We start from the raw sequence: 25,977 nt of genomic DNA on the forward strand, positions 1-25,977 counted from the left end.
TCACACTTCACTGTGAAGAGAAAACTCTTTTTCTGAGATGGAGCAATTGCCAACATAAGCACTTAATGACGTGCAAAGGTTCATCCTCGACAGGAGGCATCTGAAGAAATGGACTTTATGAAGAGGAGGTGCCATCCATTACCCAAAGGCAGCTCCTTGGCCTTCAGTCGAGCAGTGGCATCATGCTGCTTTGAAACTATTTCCACCCTGCAATAGATACCACATAAATCATAAAAACACTATTTTAAATGAACATAGAGATAAAAGCAGACATTCCATGCTTCATCTATATTTATCACACCTGCCAATGTATACACATTTACACCACTTCCATCCCCAGAGAAGACTGTACAATCATGCATCGAAAAAAGTATGGAGTGTGAGGGGGGAAACAACTACAGATAAATTGAGAAGTAACATTTGTGGAGCAACTCATATGTTCCAGAGGCTGGGGTAGGCATTGTTGTCTTCATTTTACCAAGAGGAAAGTGATGCTTGGAGAATATTAAACTTGCTACAGGTGAAACAGCTGGTCCCCGGCAGAGGCGGCATACGAATCCAAATTTGACTGGTCCCACAGGCTGAGCACCTAATAATTCATGGTATTGCTTGTAATAATTAATAGTAAGTATTGCCTAAACACTAACATTAACATAGCTTAGGAGAAGTATTTAGCTATCAAAAGTGGCTATATTGGTCTAAGTATAAGCTTTCTAAAAGCAGTACATATTTTTTGGGGGACTTTATTTTCAAATGAACGTAGAACAACCTAGAGTGCAGTTTCACAAGAGTGATCATAAAGGAACCAGACTTTATGTTTCTGAGCCTGAAAAACTAGAAGTGGCTAACCTGAAAAAAATGGAGGCACAAGACAGGCTTTTAATATTTGAAACGCTGGCTGTCATTATGGTGTGCAGCTAGGTATGTTCTATATAGACACAAGGGTGGAACCAAAACCAATTAACTAAAACAAAAATGCCTTTCTAAAAGACAAAGCGATCTCAAGATAGAATGGGCTGCCTTGAGAGGTATGGAAGTTCCCATCACTGGAGAGGTCAACAGTAGTTAGAGCACACCTTCTTTTGGCTAATGAAATTAGAATTCGAATTTTCTTGTATATTTTATAACAAATTAAATGAACTGAATTCCATAAACTTGGTAACAAGTGGACTTTGGGTAATCTTGCAAAGAGGTAGCTAGACCACTGGGTGCAGCAGGGCTGAAGGATGGCCAAAGAGGAAGGAAGAAGTCTACATTCAAGGGTGTGCCTTATTAAAAACCTGACTTTTTAAAAACAGCTTTAAGATATAATTGACATTTTTATTTTTATTTTTATTATTTTGCTTCCTGTTCCTGCAGATAATTGACATTCTAAAAACACTACATATATTTGAGCCAGGCCAGGTAAGCCACAACCTGTAATCCCAACACTTTGGGAGATTGAGGTGGGAGGATTACTTGAGGCTAGGAAGCCCAGTCCAGCCTGGGTAACACAGGGAGACCCCATCTCTCCTAAAAAATGCAAAAAACCAGTCAGGCATGGTGGTGCACACCCATAGTCCCAACTACTCAAGAGGCTGAGCTAGGAGGATCACTTGAGCCCAGAAGATGGAGGCTGCAGTGAGAACCATGATCACACCACTGCACCCCAGCTTGGGCGACAGAGTGAGCCCCTATCTCAAAACAAAACAAGACCCCAAAACTACACGTATTTAAGAGGTACAATCTGATAAGTTTTACCTTTGTCCTGGAAACGTGGAATCTAGAAAAGTTGAACTCAGAGTAAAATGCTGGTTACTAGAGGCTGGAGAATGGGGGGATTGGGGAGACACTGGTCAAAGAGCACAAAATTTCAGTTAAGCAGAAGGAATAAGTTCAAGGGATCTTATTCATTGTGGTGAATACAGTTGATAACAATATATTGTATACTTGAAAATTGCTGAGAGACTTTATTCTCACCAAAAAAAGATAAATATGTGAGGTAATTCACACATTAATTAGCTTGCATAGCCCTTCCACATTTATATATACACACACACACACACACCCATTTTGTACATTGTAAATATATACAATATACAATTTTTGTCAATTTGAAAACATAAACTTAAAAATACTGTAAAACATGTTGTATAGATTGATCTTGAATATGACTGATTTATTTTCTTCAAGTCAAACATTTTAAAAGGCCAAAATTGTAAAACATTAAACAGAAAAATATTGTCCTCACTTTCTTGCTAGGTATGTCCTTGGTGATTGGTGATGTAGGGCTGGGCTGACAAAAGAGCACTTTCAACACTATCGTTAGTAGATTCAGGAAAAGATGCCGTGTGACATACTGTTTTTTAAAATCTATATTCACCGATGAGTACATCAGACATTATAGCTGGTCTTCACTTGAAATGGTACTTCATAGGCATGTTCCTCAACTTTACTGATGGCTAAATTTATGGAATACCGTACTTTCTGAATACAGCCCAGAGATTTGCTCTTTGATAAGCTGTGTCAAGACAAGAGTTTTGTTTTTGTTTGTTTGTTTTATCTCCCCAGAGTTCCCTTGGCTGTTTTAAGTCCCACAGACTGGTTGACTATGTGAATTAAAAAGAATTTTTGTCATCTAGAAAGCCAGCTGAGGGGCACTGATCAGCCAGGTAATGTTTTCAGTGCCTTGTCACAGATGCAACCCAACCTCTCTTGGTTAAAGAAGTGACCAGTCTGAATCTGGAAACCATCATTCTCAGCAATCTGACACAAGAACAGAAAGCCAAACACCGTTATGTTCTCACTCATAGGTGGGTGTTGAACGAGAACACGTGGACTCAGGGAGAGGAGCATCACACACCGGGGGCAGTTGGGGGGGGGGTAGGGGAGATACAGAGGGGAGGGGGTGGGGAGGGAGGGGAGGGAGGGGAGGGATAACATGGGGAGAAATGCCAGATATAGTATGCACCTAAAGTAAAATAATTTTTTAAAAAAAGAAGTGACCAGTCTGAGAGGAAAGCATTACACAGACCCACACAATATATCAGAAATGAACAAGAGTCCTTCCAGTACCACATTCCCCATTCTAGTACTCCCAGCTGCATTCCTCTCTTTAGTGTCATGATTCTCCAGTATCCTATTACCCTCTTTAAGATAGCTTAAGTTTCTCTTCCTTGCAATTAAGTCTTAGTACATAAGAAAAATGAGTAAAAGATTTGGACAAACGTGCATTAGTGCTTGATACTTTTAAGCAGACTAGAAACCCATTGTTCCAACAACAAATTACAGTCTTCCCTTATCCCAAATCTGGGTTTGGGTGTTGCTCCTACAGCAAAGAGAATTTGCTTTGTTTGTGTATTCACCAGACTGTAAGTTCCACCTGGACAGATGCCGTATTTTTCTTGCTCATTCTGATGTAATCCAGTATCTGGCACATGCCTTCCTTTGAATAACTAAGTGTATTTATTACTATGTTCAAAAACTGACCTTCTGCACCAGAAAATAGCAGCACATAATGGAAACAACTGCTCTGCTATTCAGAGCAAAATTCAAGCCAAAAATAATCTTTTTCTTCCAACTTCACACTTCAGAAATGTACTATTTACTGAGCACCTAAGTTACTTCTAACTTTGCAATTCAAGTAAACAATCACAGTACAATCATTCTAAACAAATTATATAGGATTTCATTTTAATTCTATAAATAGGATGTCTTCTTTATAAATTTTTGTCAGAGATGAGCTGCTCAGATCTCAAGAAAGGACTCGCTAACCAGCTGTAAGGACTTGCTACCCAGCTGTGGCCAGCTGATAGCCCTGTTATTGGCTTTGTTGGAGTTAACCTCAACTTTCTAGCCAGGTGAAGTGGTCTTCAGCCAATGACCTGACAATGCAGTGGGACAGTGGTCTAGCCATTTCTCCCCAACAACTCTGACAGGGAGTCTGCCCTGGAGCTCCCACTGGGCTGACAGTAACCTTGTCAACTCTCCATCACTTTCTGACAGTTTCCCCTAATTCTGCACCCTTCCTTCTTCTTTTGCTGTGGAATTATGCTGTACTACAACATTCTGCTCTTCTAGCTACACTTTAGTATCGTCTCCCTGGGGGTTCTTTCCTTTGACAAAATCAAAGATTTATTTCCAATTTTGTCCAAATTTATTCTCTCACCTATTTAACCTCTTTTACATTACTAATGCTTGGCAGGCTTTCCCCCAGACTGTGACATTTTGGTTTCATGTCACCATAACATTTTAAACCTAGTACAATGATTTTGTTTCTTCACATAATCATTGTACTTTTACCAACAAAACATTTTACATATTGATTTAGTTTCTATTATATTTTAAAATATAATTGTTTTATATTTATTTCACTGTATTTGGTAAAGATACATTTATTATCCCCCAAAAAAGCCTTAAGAGCTTTTAAACAGAAAAAAATAACAAACTTTAACAGCATCATCTTGTGGTACTTAAACAGGAACTGTTCACTACTCAATGACAAAAAGCAGACTTTTGAGATCATAATCACCTATGAGTTAGTTCCTGTCCACCTAGTTTGAACAAGGTTTTAAAATATAGCAAATGACCAAAAAAAAAAAAAAAAAAGGTTCTTACTACTGAATCAAGCATTTTAAGTTGGTAAGTACATACAGGTCCTGTTTTCCTTTCTCAAGTCTCGGAATATAGCAACCCTTTTTCTCCATCTCTCCAATTATTCTCTGTAATACAGACCATTTGCCTTGCTTTTCTCCCCTTTGTTGCATTTATTAGTATCTGACAGTTTAAAACATTTTAGGTCCACTGACTGATTTCTCCCACAAGAATGTAAGCTCTATAAGGGCACGGCCTTTATTCATTTTACCCACCATGACATCCTCAGTGCTGCCTAGCATGAAAAAGGTACTCAGAACTTTCTGAATAAATGAATGTCTTTTTTTTTTACTTAAAAAATGGTTAGAATTAAATCAGCCTTGGAATAAGCAGGAAAAAAGCCCATTTGAGAGGAAATTTCACTATAAACTTGAAGACCTTAGGAAACAATGGATTGAGCCATCAGAGGTGAAGCCCACGGCCCATCAGGGAGAACTGAAAGGACTGGATTGAAGAAATTAAGACCAGACTGGTCCAGAGATGTTTTTACGTGTGCTCAAAATGTGTCATCTACTGAAAATGAACACCTGAAGGGAACTTTCAACTGCACATTCACATTTACAACTCTGACATAGATATTCAGTCTGTGCTTGAATATGTGCAAGGATATAAAGATGCTACCTCTGAAAGCATCCTGCCAATTATACAGGCTACCAAAAGTAGCTAAAGAAAGTCAGAAGATGAGACTGGATGATTAATAGACCAAAAACTTAACACTGTCATTTAAAAACCAAATATAAAAGGTATTCATTAGAAAAAGTATTTATTTCTGCTCCTTTCATACATCTTATTGTTCAGGAAACAGTCTTACATACATATCTGAAATAATCTACCATCACACACTCTAGTTAAAGGCAAAGCACCATAGGTAAATCTGATCAGCTGTCCAGAGTTCTTAGCTTATGGAGTCTTGCTTCTTGATTTTATGTTAATTTCTGAAAATCTGAATGTCATTTCCAAAAAATGTTAAGGGGGTTGTAAAAAATAATCACTTTATTTGGTATTATAGTTGTAGATATGGAGTATACTTTCTCTAAGAAATAAAAAACTAAGAATAAAATGCCACTCAACATCATTGGTATAGCAGTAGGTCAGCAGGAAAAAAAAATACTGTGATCAACTTGTCTCTTTAAACCAAGAAAGAAATTCTAGTCCAAGTTTCAATATACTTCCTGCTTTTTCACTAGATATTTCTTTTACTGCTGCTCTTCATTCTTTTCCACATTTCACATTAGAGGATTGGTACAGCCTTTAAACTTCCTTGACAGGAGCAAATCCAGTATCCACTGATTTCTTCTCAAAGGCACTCTAACCCATCAGATAGCCCCTGCAGAAATAAAATTATAAGTACAAAAAGTAAAAAGGAAGCAATGTTTCAAAATGCCAAAACAAATTTTATGATTTATCAACTGACAATCCAAAATTATAATTACATGATTCTTCATTATGGTCCTTATTTCATATCTGGCCCCCCTCATCCCAATATACAAATAAATTACTAAGCCTTTATTCTACTAACCTTCCCTCTTTTTTTTTTTGTCCGGGGAGGGGGGCCGGGGAACTAAGTTTCACTCTTGCCACCCAGGCTGGAGTGCAACGGCGTGATCTCGGCTCACTGCAACCTCCACCTCCCTGGTTCAAGTGGTTCCTGCCTCAGCCTCCCAAGTAGCTGGGATTACAGGTGCCTACCACCATGCCCAGCTAATTTTTGTATTTTTAGTAGAGACAGTGTTTCACCATGTTGGCTAGGCTGATCTGAAACTCCTGACCTCAGTCGGTCAGCCGGCCTTGGCCTCCCAAAGTGCTGGGATTACAAGCCTGAGGCCCAGCAAAGTTTTTTTATTTTTAATTTTTTTCTTTTGAGATGGTGATTCGCTCTTGTTGCCCAGGCTGCAGTGTAATGGCGTGATCTCGGCTCACTGCAACCTCCGCTTCCCAGGTTCAAGCGATTCTCCTGCCTCAGCCTCCCGAGTAGCTGGAATTACATGCACCCACCACCACACCCAGCTAATTTTTGTATTTTTAGTAGAGACGGGGTTTCATCATGTTGGCCAAGCTGGTCTCGAACACCTCCCCACCACCCGCCAGGTAACCTACCCACCTCAGCCACCCAAAGCGCTGGGATTATAGGCGTGACCCACCACCCCCAGCCCTTCCCTCTTAAAGTTACAAAGCAATATTCTAAACACAGAATAAGAAAAGGAAGGAAGGAAAAGAAAATGGTATCCAAAGGTTAAAGTTAAGAGCCAAAATCAATCTACTTTGGGATCTCAGAAGTACAACAAAAATCAAACTGTTTTTTATGGGAAGAAACTGGTTTGGATTTCTAAAAACCCTAATATTACCAGAAGAGAAGTGGGAAAATCAGAAGCCATTCAGGCCTAGAAGGTGAGCCTTTGAGACTTCAAAAAACAGTGTGCACAAACATCTGTCCCTGAACCTCTAATACTTTAGGAAATGTCTGGATAACAGTTAGGAGCTTTACCTTGTACCTGCTGGTATGGTCAAACTTCATGCTGGTCAAATAGGAGATCCTTTATTAAATGTGCAAGTTAGACCCTGAAATCCCCTTTAAATTAAAGCATTAAATCTGGTATTACAAAGTTCCAAACCTTTCCTTTGGCAATAAACCCTTAAAGTCTATTATTAATTAAGGATCTGCAGGATCGGGAAAAAATGGAAAAATTGGAAAAATTCTGTACAAGTATCCACATTAAGAAAGGGTTTTTACTGGGTTAGGCACAGTGGCTCATGCCTGTAATCCTAGCACTTTGGGAGGGCAAGGTGGGTGGATCACCAGGTCAGGAGTTTGAGACCAGCCTGGCCAACACGGCAAAAACCTTGTCTCTACTAAAACTACAAAAATTAGCTGGGCGTGGTGGCAGACACCTGTAATCCCAGCTACTTGGGAGGCTGAGGCAGGAGAATCGCTGGAACCCAGGAGGCGGATGTTGCAGTGAGCCGAGATCACGCCATTGCATTTCAGCCTGGGCAACAAGAGAGAAACTCTGTCTCAAAAAAAAAGGCGAGGGGAGGGGGGCGGTTACTATACCCTGTACTCACCTACAGCTTCTTCAAAACACCTCTCTGTTTGACCCTGCTTCTACCACTTACTGTGTAAGTGAGCCTGGGCAAAACTCACTCAGTTTCCTCATCTGTAAAATGGAGTTACCTCAAACGGTTTTAAGGATTATAAGAGCATCTACTCATACAGTACTGCTACTCATAGTTATAATTCAAATGTTAGCTGCTATTTTTAGAGTCCCAAGTTTCTTCACTGGTAACATAGGGTTTAAAAACTACTTAATACTACTGATGTCTCCTCCAGTGTTTGGCACACAGCAAACACTCAAGAACATGAGTTTCCTCCCTCTTAGCTTCTGAACTCACTTGACTCCCTACACGACTTAGACTTATGTTCAGCCAGTGCAATCAACCTAGAACTCAAACCTTTTCTTTCTGTTGTATCAGCCTGGCCAATCCATATGCTGAGGAAAGAGAACTTTCATCTACCACAACCACCTTTACAACCTGATACTTTTCACCTCGTCCCCACTCCAAAACTAAACAAAAATTACAAAATAAAAAGGTTCTCTAAAAACTTTTTATATACACTGACTTTAAAGCCCTCACATAAATTTGCTACTGTAATGCCTGATATGTCACAAAAAGGATACTTTAAAACATAAGCTTCACACACACACAAAAAGTTTCAAAAAGATTTTAAGCAAGTATCTACTAATACCTGCACTGTATAGTAGATAGTACCCAACAGCTAGCTTACGCTATGAAACAAGGGTATTAAGGACTCATTAGGAGTAACTTCCTGTCATGTGCATACTCCTATATGTGAATATACACTTTGTATTCTATATCTATCTCTTAATTCAGTTATATATTATAGTATCCTTCCTTGTAACTAGTGGGTGACCTACGCTTGTCAACCTATATGTGGAGAGAAAAGAATATTTAAATACACATGTCCCGTTCAAAGCTGCCAAACTTAAAACCTTAAGGAAAATTTTAGAGATACTAAAAAATATTATAATGCTATAAAGATAGCATGTTAGAAAAAAGAAAAGAACAAATAAATTACTATACTTCTTGGTAAGGAATAAAAATAAAATGGCTGAAATACACTTATTATATTACAATCATTAGCTCCCTCTCATTGACCCGGAAAATTTCATAATCTTATATTCAGGCTTGTGAGAATTTTACATAAATAAAATTGCAGATAAATACAATAAAAAGTAAAACAAGAAGTCAAAAACCAACTAGAAACAGGAGAAGCCACCATGAAGGATCTTCTATTTAATCTTTATTTTAAGGCCATTCTTTCAATAATCACTCAGTGCCTTCTGTAAATTAAGGCAAGCACTGTGCTAGGTTATAGTACTAACAAAGGTTTCTCAAAACACTATCACATGTATTATTGCATTTAACCCTTGCAACAATCTTAAAAAAGTGTGTGAAACAAGGATTAGTCTCATTTTACAGTTAAAGAGTGTGACAGCAATTGAGTGGTTTGCTCAAAATCACAAGGCCAGAAAATAACAGAACCAGCATTAAAATACAAGTCTCCTCACTGCTGGTGTACTACCTATTCCAATGGTCTGAGAAATGGAAACCTGACTTTCTTCTTTTAGAAACAGTAATGGTTTATTCATGTATTTTTGAAACTGTGGTCATAATCTAACTTGAAACACAGAACTTTTAGGACTCTAACTTTAGAATGAAAACACTGACATTGATTAACTCTTAAATTATGCTTGACAGCATACCTTCTCATTTAATCTTGACAACTGTAACTCCCAAGCTATATTATTAATACTTCATTAAACAGGTTTGGAACCTGAGGCCAAGAGAGTTCACAGAACTAATCCCAAGTCTCAAGAGTTAATAAGTGGCAGCCCAAAACTGAAAAGTAGTACTATAACTTTTATAACTATAACTATAAAAGTATAACAGAGATGTAAAATGATCCTTAGTCAAGGTTAAATTATGCTTAATCTCACAGTGTCCAGTAAATAATAGGTATCAAATAATAAATATTTGCTGTATACAAATTTGAGTGTTAATGTGTAATACAATAAATGCTTTAGAAAGAGGTCTGCCAAAAATGAATAAAATGATTTAGTATTTATAGGGCTAAATTTCAATTACATGAAATCACATATGTGTATCAAATCATTCCCTAAATGATGTTAGTTTAAATATTACATTCGTATTTTTTATTCTTTTCTCCCTTTTAGAGAACTTACTTTCTGAACATGATCTCAGGATTTATCCAGAAGCTTCTTAGCTTTTCTTCTCAAGCTTAATAAACACTAGGCGAAATTGCTAAAAGACCATTTTTGCTAGCTGGAATAAGGCAGGCCTTTTGTCCTCAATTATATGATGGTATGTATTTCAAGCAGTTTTAGACAGCTTTATAACAGACTTGCCTGAATGTAGGAACCCATCCCTCCTTCTCCAACTGAACACCTTGCCTAATTTTAGAGCATTCATTACCATGCCACCACAGGCCACCTTTTATTTTATTTTTTTAATTTTTAAGATTCTGCTTTTGGCTGGGCATGGTGGCAGATGCCTGTAATCCCAGCAAATCAGGAGGCTCAGGCAGGAGAATGGTTTGAACCTGGGAGAGGGAGGCTGCAGTGAGCTGAGATCATGCCATTGCACTCCAGCCTGGGTGACAGAGCAAGTCTCCATCTCAAAAAAAACAAAAACAAAGATTCTGCTTTTAAGTTAAAGCTGCCCTGAGAGTGGCGGCTAAAGACAATCTAATGACGATTCACTATTTTTCAATAACCTCTTTATCCTCCCTGGGAATCTCCTCTTGCTCTGCTAACGAAAACTTTCAGTCTCTTCTATACCAGTATACCTTACCATGCTATGGTGACTTACTTCCACTAGGAGCAGAAAAACAAGGAACAAAAAGAAGAGGCTGGAGTACCTTAGTCTTCATACAACTTAGCTAACGGCCAGAAATGCTTTCCCCAAATGAAAATAAGCGCTGCTGCCAGAGAAAACTGAGGCAGCTACATGGGCACACAGATATTCAGCTGACAAAGAACTCCACGCTCTCCCTCCCATCCTGCCAGCGCTAAAATGGGAACGTGATGATTGTGGGATAAGTACTTTTGCCCATTCTACTCCAGGTGTGTTACAGAAAACGGACAGGTTAAGTCACAATACAAGTGAATTTGTAAAACTCAAACACACTAAGAATCAGAATAGTTGACACTTGATGTTTAACACAGTCCCTAAAAAAGAAAATACTAAGAGCTAATCTTTGGACTATGCTTGCCCAAATTTCCTGCTGTTACTATAGTTACTAATGCACCATAGATTAAATCAGAATATATGGAAATGTGATTATATCTGTTCATATTTCAAGTAAATAATCATAAACGGAATTATAAAAGATGCCATAAGCCAATTTATTTTTCTTCTAAAGATACTGAAAGTTTTCTGAATAAAAATAATCTTTAAATACACATTAAACACACACACACACACACACACACACACACACACACACACACACACACACCCACACACACATAAACATTCTTTTCCCATCTTTTTGAAGGGCAATAACTCTCCTTTCCCATGCAAGGCATAATGGGTTTTCTTCCCACCAGTATTCAAAGAACAGCAACAATGAATGATTTGAAGCTATTCCCTACCATTATTACTACTAGAATCCTGTGTTACAGATTAGCCAAAAGGCATTTTAAAGAAACAATGACTATCTTCAGTCATTAATGCCAGGACAAACTAACTACATTTTCTCATGAAACTTCATGGGGATAACAACTAAGAAGATCTATTGGCTTCCATTTTTATTAACTACAGCTATACCCTTGACCAAGTCACAGATACATTTGGTTTCTGGATTTTTCACCGGTGTAAATGAAAGTAAATTAAATCTCATATGACTTTATGTTTTCCAGGTAATCATTTTATCAGTTTGCTACATAAGTTGCTGATTACACAAATAACTTACGGCAGTTTCATTCTCATGAATACTCTAGCCATGAAAAAACTCAATAGAACACAGACGAATCCAATGAATAGAAGAAGAAATCTATTGAGTTTTGGGATATTTGGTGCATTCGATCGGTCCAGGATTATGAAACCTAAACCTCCCATTGTAAACAGGAAGCTGGATGCAAGTCCTTCCATAATATATTGTCCATTTACTCTGGAAAAGAAAAGAATGACCATAGGAAGATAATCAATAGAAATGTTTCCCCTTAAGTTGAAATTCCTATTTCCATTGTGCTAAGACATTTCTGTGCTAAATTTCTTATTCTTACTCTTACAACTATTTTACTACACCTCTGGATAGTCATCTGTCCATTCAACAAATATTTATTGAGTCTATTTGGTAGCAAGCACTGTTTTAGGTCCTGGGGGATACAACAATAAATAAAACAGACAAAAATCTGTCTTCATGGAGTTCACATTCAAAAAAAGTTGTAAAACCTCAACTAACACAATCATTTATATAAATACTCATATTGTATATGAATGCTTTACCCAGAACTTTAGCTTAGCTTTTTAAAAAGTTATGCTATTTAAATTTCTACTATCAATTTCAAACTAATTTTTAATTGGTCAGATGTGTTTCTTGAAGTTTTATGTTAATAATAATAAACTTCTCGTTTCAAATGGAAATATTTTAAAAAGCAAGTGTTCTTCAGTTAAGGTTCCATGAATCCCACAAGAACTTCAGTGAGCTATAAGCCCTTATATGTAAAAGAGTTGTGTGTGTGTGTGTGTGTGTGTGTGTGTGTGTGTGGTGTGTGTGTGTGTGTGTGTGTGTGTGATATTTTTCTAGGGATACAGAGTTTTGATCAAATTGTCATAGCTCAGGGACCTCAAAAAGAAAATTTCTCATTAAAGAGATGATTACACATAGGCATATGTAAACAGGGTTTTTTTTTTTTTTTTTGATCAATTAATTGTTTTCATTGAAAACGCAATATATGCACCAGGTTCAAAATTCAAACAGTATGAAAAAGGGCACTACGAAAGGCCTCCTTACCATCAACCTGTCATTAACTCCCCTCCACAGAGAATAACAGTAAATCCTTCCAGAAATATTCTAGGCATAAATAGCAGTAATGCAAATAAAAATATATGGCTATGTTTAGGTAGATATTTATCAAGTAAATTTAGAAAGCAATATAAGCATTGTTCAGAAGAACAAAACCACACTAGAATGGGGTTTCACTGCTGAAATAGAGCCCTCAAGTCTCAAAAATATTTTTGTTATTTAATATTATAGTCCAGGGCATAGTTCAGGAATACTTTCTTTAAATGCCCATATAGTAAATATCTTAGGCTTGCAGGCCATATGGTTTGTGTCATACTTATTCAACTCGGTCACTGTAGCTTGAAAGCAGCCGAAGATCATATATAGCACATGGGCATGCTTACCTCCAATAAAACTTTATTTCAGGGAAAAAAAAGTGGCTATGGTTCACTAACCCCCAGAACAATCAATAAATGTTGTTTAAACTGACACTCTACTGTAAATTGGTGATACATCAATCATTATGAATTACTTTATTTCTTAATAAATAAATAATGTACTCTTGCTCTTGACTCACTTTCTGCCATTTCAGAATTCAGCATTTTAAAACAGCAATTGTCTAAATACAGATGGATCCCATAGGTTTAACTCTTTTTTCTTTTAAGACAGAGTCTCACTCTGTCACCCAGGCTGGAGTGCAGTGGCACAATCTTGGCTCACTGCAACCTCCACCTCCCAGGTTCAAGTGATTCTCCTGCCTCAGCCTCCCGAGTAGCTGGGACTACAGGTGTGCGCCACCACGCCCAGCCAATTTCTGTATTTTTAATAGAGACAGGGTTTCACCATGTTGGCCAGGATAGTCCTCATCTCTTGACCTTGTGATCTGTCTGCCTTAGCCTCCCAAAGTGCCAGGATTACAGGTGTAAGCCACCATGCTCAGCCAATTTCACTCTATTTTTAAATAAGCAGGCATATCCAGCAACCTTCTTTCCCACCACCAAATCGTTCAAAAAGTTATCTTTTACCTGTAGGCCAAGAAAGCTACTGGCCTCTGATGCCCATGTTCATCAGTCATAGAGCCAACACTTGGCGGTTCAACAATAACATCATAAATTATTCCTATAAGAAAGACAATAGAACAGATTAGATTGTATTCCTAAAAACAGGATTACAGTTTTCATTGTCCCTTAAGGTTCATTTACCATTTTTTTTTTTTTTTGGAGACAGAGTCTCACTCTGTCTCCCAGGCTGAGAGTGCAGTGACGCGATCTTGGCTTACTGCAAACTCCATCTCCCAGGTTGAAGCAATTCTCCTGCTTCAGCCTCTGGAGTAGCTGGGACTTCAGGTGCCCTCCACCACACCTAGCTAATGTTTGTATTTCTAATAGAGACAGGGTTTCACCATATTAGTCAGGCTAATCTCAAACTCCTGACCTCAAGTGTTCCACCCGCCTCGGTCTGCCAAAGTGCTGGGATTACAGGTGTGAGCCACTGTGTCCAGCCAAGGTTTATTTACTTTTAAATAGGAATGCTTTGATTGCATTATCATAACCAAATGAGGCCCAACTAATCTAAGGTTCTAATAAATCATTCAGACATTCAACTCAATGTTTTAAAATTACTTCAAAAACAATATGATATCTAAAAGAAGTACAAATTTCATAAAGGAAATTCACCCAATAACAGTTGCTAATACTCAGGAATTACTTTAGTATAAAAAACATTTAACATTAAAGGCTATATTTTAGTTCACAAAAATTGTCTTAGATACGATTAGATTTGTTTCTATAAATTGAAAAATAACTAGAGAAATGGCTTAAATGTAAAACAAGGAGACATTTTAAAACCATGCTATCAGGCAGAATGGCAATACTAGAGATTCATAATCATTAACATTAATATCCACCATTATGTCATAATGTCATCATGGTGATTAACATTAATGTTCATCAACACTAACGGTTTTCTCAATCTCTCACTGTCAGTATCTACTCTACCTTCTCCACTGTTCTCGAACGTCTTCATCTCCAGCTTTTCATAAGTATAACAAGCCTATCTCCTTCATCCTAGCCTGACAAAAACAATCATATAGGAATTCTCTTGTCTTCTCCTCACCAATCTACAAATACCTGGTACCTGCATCCATCCTTACCTCCTTTCTAGCTACACAGAGGAAGATTCACACCTCCTATTATGTGGGATCCCTTCTGCGGCTATCAGGAGTTCATTCCCACTTGGATTCTCAGGGACTTTATTCCTTTGGATATCTCTCCTCTCTCCTGTATTTTCAACCTCTCCTTACCTACATCAACCCTCCTTGACTTCGGATCCTCCTGGATAACATCCTATTTCTCTCTTTCCTTTTTGAAAGGAAGTCAGACTTTCTTCTGGAAGACTTAGGCAAACTTGCCATCTCCCCTTCCTTACTTACCCTTCATTCTTTAACTCAATCCAATCTGGCTTCTGCCATTGATACTGCTCTTTCTAAGGTCACCAATGATCTCCATGTTGTCAAATTCAATGGACACTTTTCAGTTCTCATCTTAGGAGACTTCTTGGCAGCACTCAATCCAATTTACTAAACCCATTTCTTGAAAAACACCTCTTCTTATGGCTTTTGTGATATACCTCTTCATGTTTTCCTGCTACCTCTCTATTGGGTCTCTTCTTTTATAAACCACTAAATGTTGGAGGCCCTCGGGGATCGGTCCACTGTCCTCTTCTACTTCCCTCGAGTGAACTTCCAGGGCTTTCAATTTTATGTGCTAAAGACTCTCGATGTGATGTGCCAAGGTCTCTCAAATAATGCCAATACCATTAGAATTACATGTAAGCTCCTTAAGAACAGGGACTTGGCCTATGCTCTTCAATGTCTCATGGGAGTTCCAGAAATGTCTGTTAGTTGACCAACTTCATTCAACACAGGCCTCTTTTCTCAGGTCTGGATTCCTTCCTGCATGTTTGACATATCCAACTAATTATATCCCAAAACAACCTCTGGTGCACCATTCTCCACCGAAAACTCTGCTTCTTCAATCTGAGGAAATGATACTTCCAACTATTCAGGTGCTCAAACTAGAAACCTGTAAGATTCCTTCCCATTTCATTCTCCCCCTAAACCCAATGAATTCCTCAAGACCTACTGAATCTACTACCAACAGATCTTTCATTTTATTTTCCTAATCTCCATTGCCATAAACCTAGTATAGTCTAAGTCAACTTCAAAAGCCACCTAAGTGGTATCTTGGTAACATATATGTCCCACTTCTTCCTCTGCCTAGCATATCCTTTCCCCCAATCTTTCAGATTTTGGCTTACATATCATTTCCTCAGGAACCACACCCAATCCAGATGATGCTTCCAACTCCCTTTATTTTCTCAAAAACTTCTTGTTCTTTCACCATATTTGTAACCACATTTTTGTTTGTTTTTATTTTTTGAGGCAAGGTCTTGCTCTGTCACCATGGCTGGAGTGCAGTGGCACAATCACAGCTTACTGCAGCCTTGGCTTCCCAGGCTCAGGCGATCCTACCACTTCAACCTCCTGCACCACCAAGCTGGGCTAATTTTGGGGTTTGTTGTTTTTGATAGTCTCGCTCTGTTGCCCAGGCTGAAGTGCTGTGGCATGATCTCGGCTCACTGCAAACATTTGCCTCCCAGGAATAAGCAACTCTCCTGCCTCAGCCTCACAAGTAGCTGGGACTACAGGCGTGTACCACCACGCCTAGCTAATTTTTTGTATTTTTAGTAGAGACAGGGTTTCACCATGTTGCCCAGGCTGGCCTCAAACTTCTGGGCTCAAATGATCCACCTGCCACAGGCTCCTAAAGTGTTGGATTACAGGTGTGAGCCACTGTGCCCAGCCCATTTTTGTGGCCATTTTTAATGGACAAAAAAATTATGTGACATTTAACCTGTCTCAACTATGGCATTACAAGCTTCAGGAAGTTAAGGTCCTTATGTTTTGTTCAATTATCTCCAGTACCTAGTGCCTGGAACTTAACAGGGACTCAATATCTATTTGCTATTTGTCAGCAATAAATACCGTTTATTTATAAAGGTGCACTCAGTTTTTAGAAGAGACTTCTTCCCTACCAGTGGCAAAGCCAAATCATCATACAAGATACCTGATAGACCTGGCCACTAAAAGGCATCCTTTCCACTTTCCACCAAGGTTAGGAGAAAGAATCTCCCCATCACAGTAATCAACAGGGAAAAAAAGAGGGTCACAAAGAAAACTGAGGCTTCTCGTAAAGGATCCGACTCTAAGGGAAGTAAGGGTTACAAAAAAGAAACTAGCATTATTCATTATTATTATTGAATAATGACATTCTTTTGGGGGGGGGGTCCAATGACCTATGTGAACTGTGAACTGTGCAAAATACGGAACACTTCACAAATTTGCAAGTCATGCTTGCACAGGGGCCATGGTAATCTTCTCTGTATCATTCAAATTTTAGTATATGTGCTGTCAAAGTGAGCACTCAATAATATTAAATTATTCTATATTATTTTTAAAACTCTTTATTTTTTTTTGAGACAAAATCTCACTCTGTCACCCAGCTTGGAGTGTGGTGGTGTGATCTCAGCTCACTGCAACTTCCTCCTCCTGGGTTCAAGCGATGCTCCTGCCTCAGCCTCCCGAGTAACTGGGATTACAGGCACCTGCCACCACGCCTGGCTAATTTTTTGTATTTTTAGTAGACACCGGGTTTCACCATGTTGGGTGGGCTGTTCTCGAATTGACCTCATGATCCACCCGCCTTGGTCTTCCAAAGTGCTAGGTGAACCACCGCACCCGGCCACAACTCTATGATTTTTTAAAAGCCACATGCATTTTAAATTTTGTTTATTTAGTATAGTAGCTATTAACTTGCTGAGCAAATGTTAATGCTATTGCAATGATAGATAGTATCTTGTTAACAAAAAAGTATTTAAAAGTAACTCAGATATTTTAATGTAATTTATTTAAATGAACATAAGTTAATTCTCACTATTTTAGATTGGGGGAAGGCAGTAAATTCAAAGATGCCTTCTAGAACTCAGTTCTCTCAGTTTGAATCCTCCCCCTTCAGTGTCTACTATTCTCACAAAACATCTATGAAAATAACAATTATATGGCCACTCCCTTAAAAGCAGAATTACTTTTGCTGTCCCAAATCTGTAGCTTTAATTTTATAATTTCCAACTACACCACTTCCCCAAATCTAAATTAATTTAATAATTTCCGAGTTAAGTACATCTAAACATACAGTAGCACAGCTCTAAGTAAATCTTGGAACTGTGGTCTGAAAGGGTGGTGGCTCTGAAAAAACTGTAGCCGGACTGCCAACTCACCAGTACATAAGGCAACGCCCCTTTGCAATTTTCTATCTGAAAAGGACAGAATAAGATGATAGATAATTCAGAAGCATTTAATAGTAATGCTATTTATCTTGTTTACTTCTCAACCTCTGCCCACTGAAATACAGTATCGTCTGCAAATCTCATCTCCAATCTCAAATATTTATCAAACCTGTGATTTTCAGAAAATTCCATTCATATTTATTGTAGATCATGCAAAAAGCAACACAGGACCGTTGGTTTGAGCCAACAAATCTAAAGACTGTAAAGTCTCTTCCACGGTTCCCGGACAAAGACAAGTTTAAAAGTTCCACAAGCTCTTGACCAACGATGGAAGCGGAGTTGGCCAAACTAGACTTTCCCAGGACCTTTGTTAAACAACGTATGGCAAGCGATACAAAGCAACAATTTAGGCTTGAAAAATATATTTGACTCAGATCCCTGGGATAGGGGGCTAGAAGGAGCGGAAAGGCAATTGGAGTGAGAACACGAATTCTCTCAAGACAAAAGACAGGGCGTGAGGGCGAATAAACTTGGACGTTAACACTCCGGACCCCAGAACTCCCTTCACCCTCAGAAAAGATCCAAAGCAGAGCGATGCTTCACCCGCCGCTGAGAGTCAGCGGAACAGACCCGCCTCCCAGGGCTGGTCAGTTCTCCGCGCCTCAGCCTCTGGGGCCCCAGACAGCCCGCGTTACCTCCGGTGATGAGGAAGTAAGACACCACCACCAGAGCATACACAGTCATGGCCGACGGCATGTGCAGCCAGGGGGGCTTCTTCAGCTTCAGGTTGGGACATTCCAGCACTAAGAACGGTACACGGTACAAAGTCTCCATGTTGGTGGCAGCAAGGCGGCCTCAAGCCCCACGCGCCACCCGGAAACAGGCCCGCCCTCCCTAACAACTGCGCGTGCGCGGGGAAAGGACCCGCAGATCCGTAAAGCTCGGAGGCTGTTTCTATACTTACAGAAAAAAAGAAGAAACTAAACAAAGCAAACAAATAATATGATTAAGTGTTGTAAGTTATTTAATCTAATTAAACTTAAATTGTGATAATATGTTCTCTTTTTTCTAACGGATAAAAGGTGATTTACGTACCTTGAAGGACCTGCAGGACTTCTAACGTGGCCAAGCCAGAAAAGCGGAGGTCGACAAATCTAGTTGAGCCCCTCCCACTCGCTGACGCAGGAAATTTGGAAGTTGATTGGACAGGAGACGCTTCGGTTCCCAGAACCGGAGAATGAATGGGAACTTTTGTGTAAAAATGTCTTTAATCGTTTTTTTAAAGGGATAGGGAAAGCCGGAGGCTGCTGAGCTTTTACTTCATGAAGTAGTCATGGTAATAATAAGACTTAATAATAAGAATAATTGCTGAAGTAATATATTATCAATTTTTTTTCAGACGGAGCGCCCTTTCGCTCAAGCTGGAGTGCGATGGCGCGATCTCGGCTCACTGCAACCTCCGCCTTCCGGTTTCAAGCGATTCTCCTGCCTCAGCCTCCTGGGTAGCTGGGATTACAGGCACATGCCACCACGCCCAACTAATTTTTGTATTTTTAGTAGAGAAGGGGTTTCACCATGTTGGCCAGGCTGGTCTCGAGCTCCTGACCTCGTGATCCGCCCGCCGGTGCATCCCAAAGTGCTGGGATTACAGGCGTGAGCCACCGCGCCCGGCCTATTACCAATTTTTTTTAAAAATCCAGCCTGGATCACAGATGTCAACAGGGCATCTCTACAGGGATGCCTTAATGCTGATAGCTTGGCATGACCAAAATACTATTTTGAATACCTCATCCTCTCAGTTTTGCTCTTCCCTTGGTCATCTGTATGTCGGTAAATGGTAAAGTCACTCTGGCCAAAAATCTTAGTCATCTGGATTTGTCTCCTTACTAGCCTTCTGCGTCCAAAATATTAGCAGGTCTCTTTGGCTGTACTACCAAAATATCTCCAATTCATCTGCCCCTCACCATTCCACCAATAGCACCCTAGTGTGAACCACCACCGTTTCTGGTCAGGGCAACATTTACAGTCTAAATGGATGAAAATATATGATGGAGAGTTAGTCATTAGAGATGGACTAGAAGGTCTAAAAGATCTTTTGTTTTCTGTTTTGCTTTTTTAATATACAATCTTTTAAGACTCTACAAATGTTAACTTCCTTTTGGAGCAAGAGTTAAGAGTCACTGATTACATAAATCCAGAGCATACTGACACATTATAGAGCCAATGTTTTTATATTTTTTTATTTGCTTGTTGCTAAGCCCGTAGTTTTTTTTTCAATATGCCATGTATTGGTTCTGTACTTCTAATTAGCCCACAACTCAATTATTGAGAAATGGTTTGAAGACCACAATGAAAATACTATCAAAACATTGTAGCATCCAATTCTAAGTACAGATGAGGCTTGCTTCCCTTACTGTTCATTAGTGAGAGTCTCCCCGACTCTTATTACCTATGTATTAACGGAGCTACACAAATCTTAGCTTATGTAGAAGCCAATGATAACGCCAATAATGAAATGCATTTACACCAGAACCAGCATTTATATGTAGGAAGTTTCTCTGGGTACTGTAAAGCAGAATGTTACTGAAATTCCCACAGTTCTATAAATAAGGAACACTTTGGAACAATTAAAATATTTTGCTTTGATATAAAGAAAATAATTTTTAAAAATTTGCTTTGGAAAAATGAGGAAAACATAGGGATTAAAGATTTTTAAAATTTCCTTTATAACTTAAAAAAGAATTTAACGTTAATTCACCACTGCATGGCAGATACTATGTTAAGTGATTTACATCTGTACTTATATATTCTTCATGACAATTAGGTAAATACTAGTATGACTGCTTTGCATACGACAAAACTGACTCCTGGAGAATATATATATATATATATATATTTTTTTTTTTTTTTTTTTGAGACAATTTCTGTCTGTCATCCAGGCTGTAGTGCAGTGGTGTGATCTCGGCTCTCTGCAACCTCTGCGTCCTGGGTTCAAGCAATTCTCCTGCCTCAGCCTCCCAAGTAGCTGGGACTACAGGCACGCCCACTATGCCAAGATAATTTTTTTGTATCTTTAGTAGAGATGGGGTTTCATTATGTTGGCCAGGATGGTTTCTATCTCTTGACCTCATGATCCACCTGCCTCTTCCTCCCAAAGTGCTGAGATTACAGGCATGAGCCACCGTGCCCAGCCCACAAATAAGTTTTTAACTAAATTCTAAACAAACCAGAATTACAAAGGTTACAAATATTGATTTCTGTTTATTTAAACATGTGTTAGAGAGGAAATTAGTAGCTTTGTTTTCTGTAGGATAATAATACATAATATTAATGTGTCTTTTTATTTATGAAGACATTTTGCAGTTCAGTTGAGTCTCTTGAATTATGCTCTTTCCGGCTAGGTTTTGAATAAGCATGAATATGAAGCACAATTATGTCTCATGATCTAAATAAAAACTCTTTCTAATGCAATATTGTGGGGTTTAGTGTTACTGTTTTAGTTATTTTACATTTTGAAGGTTGTTTTTAAAATTATGCTAGCAATGGCCAGGCACAGTGGCTCATGCCTATAATCCTAGCACTTTGGGAGGCCTTCGTGGTTGGATAACCTGAGGTCAGGAGTTCAAGACCAGCCTGACCAACATGGTGAAACTCCGTCTCTACCATAAAATACAAAATTAGCCAGGTGTGGTGGTGTATGCTGGTAATCCCAGCTACTTGGAAGGCTGAAGCAGAATTGCTTCAACCTCAGGGGCAGAGATTGCAGTGAGCTGAGATCACACCACTGCACTCCAGCCTGGGCAATAAGAGCTAAACTCCATCTCATAAAAATAAAAAATGATTAAAATAAGAAATAAAAATATGCAGGTAAAACATAGATACATGCTTAATGTAAAATATCTAATTTATTCAAATACTAGAGATACATATGGAACAAGTTTCCCACTGTCGCTACTCTCATTTTAATTCTCCTTCTAGAGGTAACCAGATCACTGAGTTCTGGAATGCAAAATTGGAATAAATGTAGTCAGCAAATGGAAGAATCCCCACATTGGTTTCCTGACTCATATAATCAGGAGGGCTTTTATGGTAGGAAAGTCTAAGTGTAACCAGTAGAACTGCTTTTACCTACAGAAATAATAAATCTAAAGTGACTGCAGAGACTGATGTGCTATCAAAGACTTGAAAGATGCTGAGTGGTGATTGCTGCCATCCTTCACTCAGTTGACTTGGCCCTTGCAAGAGAAAGATGTACCTTGGAGAACAACAGTGGATTATTGTAAATTTAATCATATGGCAATGCCAATTGCAGCTGCTATTCCATTTGTGGTTTTGTTGCTGAAGCATATCAGCACATCCCGTGGCACCTGTTAGCTGTTGATTTGGCAAATGCTGTTTCTACTTATACCTATGGTAAAGACCATCAGAAGAAGTTTGCTTTCAGCTGGCAGAGTTGGCAACACACCTCTATCTCAGAATTATATTAATTCTGCAGCTCTATGTCATAATCTGATTTTCAGGAACCTTGAGTGCCTTCTCATTCACAAAATATCACACTATGGCATTACATTTATAATATGCTAATTAGACACAGTAATCTAAGTAGCAACTACACTAAATAAATTGGTAGGACAAATGCATGTCAGAGGATGGAAAATAAGCACAATAAAATGTCACGGTCACTCAGAGAAATGTCTAAGGGCTAAGTGATCTGTAACGTGTAAAATATCCCTTTCAAAATAAAAGATATTTGCTGCACAATGCTCAACATCCGGATGGACCACTTAGAGTTTGGGAGGCATATAGCTCATTTGGTCATACTATTTTGATGTATTTACTGAGCAGTCCAATAAGCTGCTAGTTTTGGGATCCTGAATAAGCATGTGCTTCAACATAGCAAACTGCTCTGCCACTTGGGCCATATAACTCAGTAAATCCAATATTGCTTGTAATGTCTGTGGTAGACAGGCATGCTTTATAAAGCTTTTGACAAGCTACTGTGGCACAGAGCTTTAGAGCTTCAGAGAAAACCTATGTCATCCTCTGCCGAGAAATAATCTCCATTGACAAATGGCTTCAGGCTTGCCACTGAGCCTTAGTAGAGATTAAACTATTGACCATGGGCAACAAGCTACCATGAAACTTTACCCATCATTTGACAATTTAGCATTGTCTAATCTATCATCCAATAAATGTGGGTGTCTACAGCAGCATTCCATCATCAAATGAAAGTGTTGTGCCTAAGATCAAACTCAAGTAGATCTTGAAGGTAGAAGTAAGCTGTGCGAAAAGTAGTTCCAAATGCACATGGCCCACATTTTTGCCACACTGTGTCTTTCTCTAAACCTGTATATCTATGGCATTATACCTTCAACCAACCTATGTTCAGCTGACTGAAGAAGAAAGCCTGATTTACAGATAGTTCCACACAACACTCTCTGAAAGTAGAGGGCTTTGCACAACAGCCTCATTTTGAGAAAGAGGGGCAGGCCTGAAGGAAAGTGGTGAGAAAAAATCTTCCCATTGAGCAGAACTTTAGCAGTGTACCTGGTTGTTCATTTTGCCTGAAAGGAGCAATAGCAAGAGTTGAAGATCTACAGTGATTCATGTTCAATCATTTGGTTAAATGGTTGGGGAATGGGAAGAAACACAATACGAAAATTACTGAGGAGGTCTGGAGGACGGGCATGTGGATAGACCTTCCTGTAGGTGTACACAATGTAAAGATATCTGTGCCTTATGTGAGTGTCTACCAAAGAGCAACGTCTGCATAGGAGGAGCTTTAGAATCAGGTGGACAAGATGGCCCATTCTGTGGACATCAGTTAGCCTCTTTCCCTATCCACTTGTGTCCAAAGGGCCTACAGACGAAGTGGCCATGGCAGGAGGGATGGAAGCTATGCACAGCCTTTCATTCACTAAGGCTGATCTGACTAGATCCACAGCTGGGTGCCCAGTCTGCCATAGAAGAAACCAACGAGCCCACAATATGAAACTATTCTATAGTCCAGTAGGCGCTTGGTTGTATTTTTTTTTTTTTTTTTTACCTCTGAACTTTTTATTGGCTTCCTGCTCCCCAAAGGGTCCCCTGCTTCTGCTGGCCTAATGTCTCAGAACTTTGGTGTAGTTGGTCTCAGACACCACTTTGCCATCCACTATCCGGCTGGTGGTGGTCTTTTGGATGGTTTGCATGGAGTTGCTGCTGTCCAGGGCATCACCAAGACTGAAGTCCTCTCCATCTTCCAGCAGGCGGCGGTAGGTGGTGATCTCAGCCTCCAGCTTGACCTTGATGTTCAGCAGAGCCTCCTACTCCTGGTCCTGGCGCTGTCCTCTGCCTGGGACTGTGCCAGCTCTGATTCCAGGTGCAGAAGGATCCCGTTGAGCTGCTCCATCTGCAGGGTATAGTGGGCCTCCATCTCCCTCAGGCTGTTCTCCAAGCTGATCTTTGTATTTCTCATGGAGTCCAGGTCGATTTCCAATGACTGGACTGTAGGTCTCAGCTCTGTGAGCGTCATCTCAGCAGCTTCAACCTCAGTGGACTGTGTGGTGACCACTATGATGCTCTCCTCAATCAGCTGAGTAGAGTACTTGTCCAGCTCCTCTCGGTTCTTCCGAGCCAGCTCGTCATATTGAGCCCAGATTTCTGCCATGATCTTGTCAAGGTCCTGAGATTTGGGGACGTCTACTACCATGGCCAACCCAGAGCTGGCAATCTGGGCTTGTAGGCCTTTTACTTCCTCTTCATGGTTCTTCTTCATGAAGAGCATCTCCTCCTTGAGAGCCTCGATCTCTGTCTCCAGCTGCAGCCGAGTGACATTGGTGTCATCGATGACCTTGCGGAGCCCATGGGTGTCGCTCTTCACAGACTGGCGCATGGCCAGCTCTGTCTCATACTTAACTCTAAAGTCATCAGCAGCAAGACGGGCATTGTCAATCTGCAGAACGATGTGGGCATTGTCCATAGTATTTGCGAAGATCTGAGCCCTCAGGTCCTCCATGGTCTTGAAGTAATGGCCCCAGTGTCTGACCTGGGGTCCCTTCTTCTCCAGGTGCTCCCGGATTTTGCTCTCCAGCTTCCGGTTCTCGGTCTGCTGCCTCCTCACTCTGTCCAGGTAGGAGGCCAGGCGGTCGTTCAGGCTTTGCATGGTCCCCCTCTCATTCTGGATGCCTCCCATTCCTGCCAGACCCCTGGCTATTCCCGCAGCCAGACCCCCTACCCCCACGCCGCTCCGGAAGCTGGCAGAGCGCGTCACGGAGATGCGGGAACCAGAGCCCCCGGCGCCTGCATAGACGCTGGCCACGCTGCTGACTGCCGGGCGCCGTAGCTGGGCACCCGGACAGAGCCCACGGACCGGTAGTTGGTGCAGAAGTTGGAGCCAGCGGTGAAGCTCATGCTGCCCGGGGAGGAGAGCGAGAGGACAGGACTCAGGCTTTGCCGACCTTGTTTTTACTGAAGTAAACACACTAAAACCAAGTTTCCTTCCTTACCCACAATGCTGCTACCAAAATCACTGTTCTGTAGGCCTAGGGAATGCCACATTCATCACCATGGTTTACTATACAGCATTGCCTCTGGCCAAGGAATTCATCTGACAGCAAATGAATTGCCATTGGCTCATGTTCATGAAACTCACTAATCTTAGTATGTGGAATGATGGAATGGTCTTTTGAAAACTCAGTTATGATGGCAACCCCTTTGGGAGCAGGCCCATGTCTTCTAACATGCATACGTGCTGCAAATCACTAATCAGCATAGTTCTCTCACAGTCAGAATTCACAAGTCCAGAAATCATGTGTAGGAAATGGGAATGGCTCCTCTCACTTTTACTCAACTTTGGGCTCTACTGATCTAGAAGTATTAGTACCAAAGGAGGAAGACTTCCACCAAGTAACACATTAATGGTTCTATTAATTTGAGAGATGAGACTGTCAGCTAGCCACTTCACAAAT

At 39.9% G+C, this 25,977-nt stretch overlaps 1 protein-coding gene, 1 non-coding gene and 1 pseudogene across 4 annotated transcripts; all 3 read right to left on the reverse strand.

Moving 5' to 3' along the window:
• Positions 1-5,381: 5,381 nt before the first annotated feature.
• Positions 5,382-18,930, reverse strand: OSTC (oligosaccharyltransferase complex non-catalytic subunit). 2 transcript variants are annotated; one of them, XM_032254814.1, is made up of 4 exons: positions 18,724-18,928; positions 13,708-13,801; positions 11,648-11,845; positions 5,382-5,959 (listed from the first exon to the last, which is right to left on the reverse strand). In XM_032254814.1, the coding sequence occupies exons 1-4, from the start codon at positions 18,860-18,862 to the stop codon at positions 5,941-5,943; spliced, it is 450 nt and encodes a 149-aa protein (XP_032110705.1). In that variant the 5' UTR covers positions 18,863-18,928; the 3' UTR covers positions 5,382-5,940. The 2 variants fall into 2 exon arrangements, with proteins under 2 accessions (XP_032110705.1, XP_032110706.1); XM_032254815.1 differs by lacking the exon at positions 11,648-11,845 and having other exon boundaries at positions 18,724-18,930.
• On the reverse strand, positions 17,060-17,166 carry LOC116534475. Its single transcript, XR_004261743.1, has one exon. It is a non-coding gene; the product is annotated as a U6 spliceosomal RNA (small nuclear RNA).
• Positions 18,931-24,048: 5,118 nt separating the features above from the next.
• On the reverse strand, positions 24,049-25,466 carry LOC116534432 (annotated as a pseudogene). The gene has a single exon (XR_004261713.1). The product of XR_004261713.1 is annotated as a keratin, type I cytoskeletal 18 pseudogene (transcript).
• Positions 25,467-25,977: the final 511 nt, after the last annotated feature.

The sequence above is a fragment of the Sapajus apella genome, unplaced genomic scaffold (assembly GCF_009761245.1).
Source record: "Sapajus apella isolate SASKATOON/1434 unplaced genomic scaffold, GSC_monkey_1.0 scaffold87, whole genome shotgun sequence".
NCBI lineage: Eukaryota > Metazoa > Chordata > Mammalia > Primates > Cebidae > Sapajus > Sapajus apella.

What these genes read in the sequence shown, in the direction of transcription:
- OSTC (XM_032254814.1), bottom strand. Translation starts at nt 18,862, where the DNA reads ATGGAGACTTTGTACCGTGTACCGTTCTTAGTGCTGGAATGTCCCAAC. An exon ending in TTACTTCCTCATCACCGGAG is followed by an intron (nt 13,802 to 18,723) that starts GTAACGCGGGCT and finishes TCTTTCTTATAG; the next exon opens with GAATAATTTATGATGTTATT. An exon ending in GTAGCTTTCTTGGCCTACAG is followed by an intron (nt 11,846 to 13,707) that starts GTAAAAGATAAC and finishes TTTCTTTTCCAG; the next exon opens with AGTAAATGGACAATATATTA.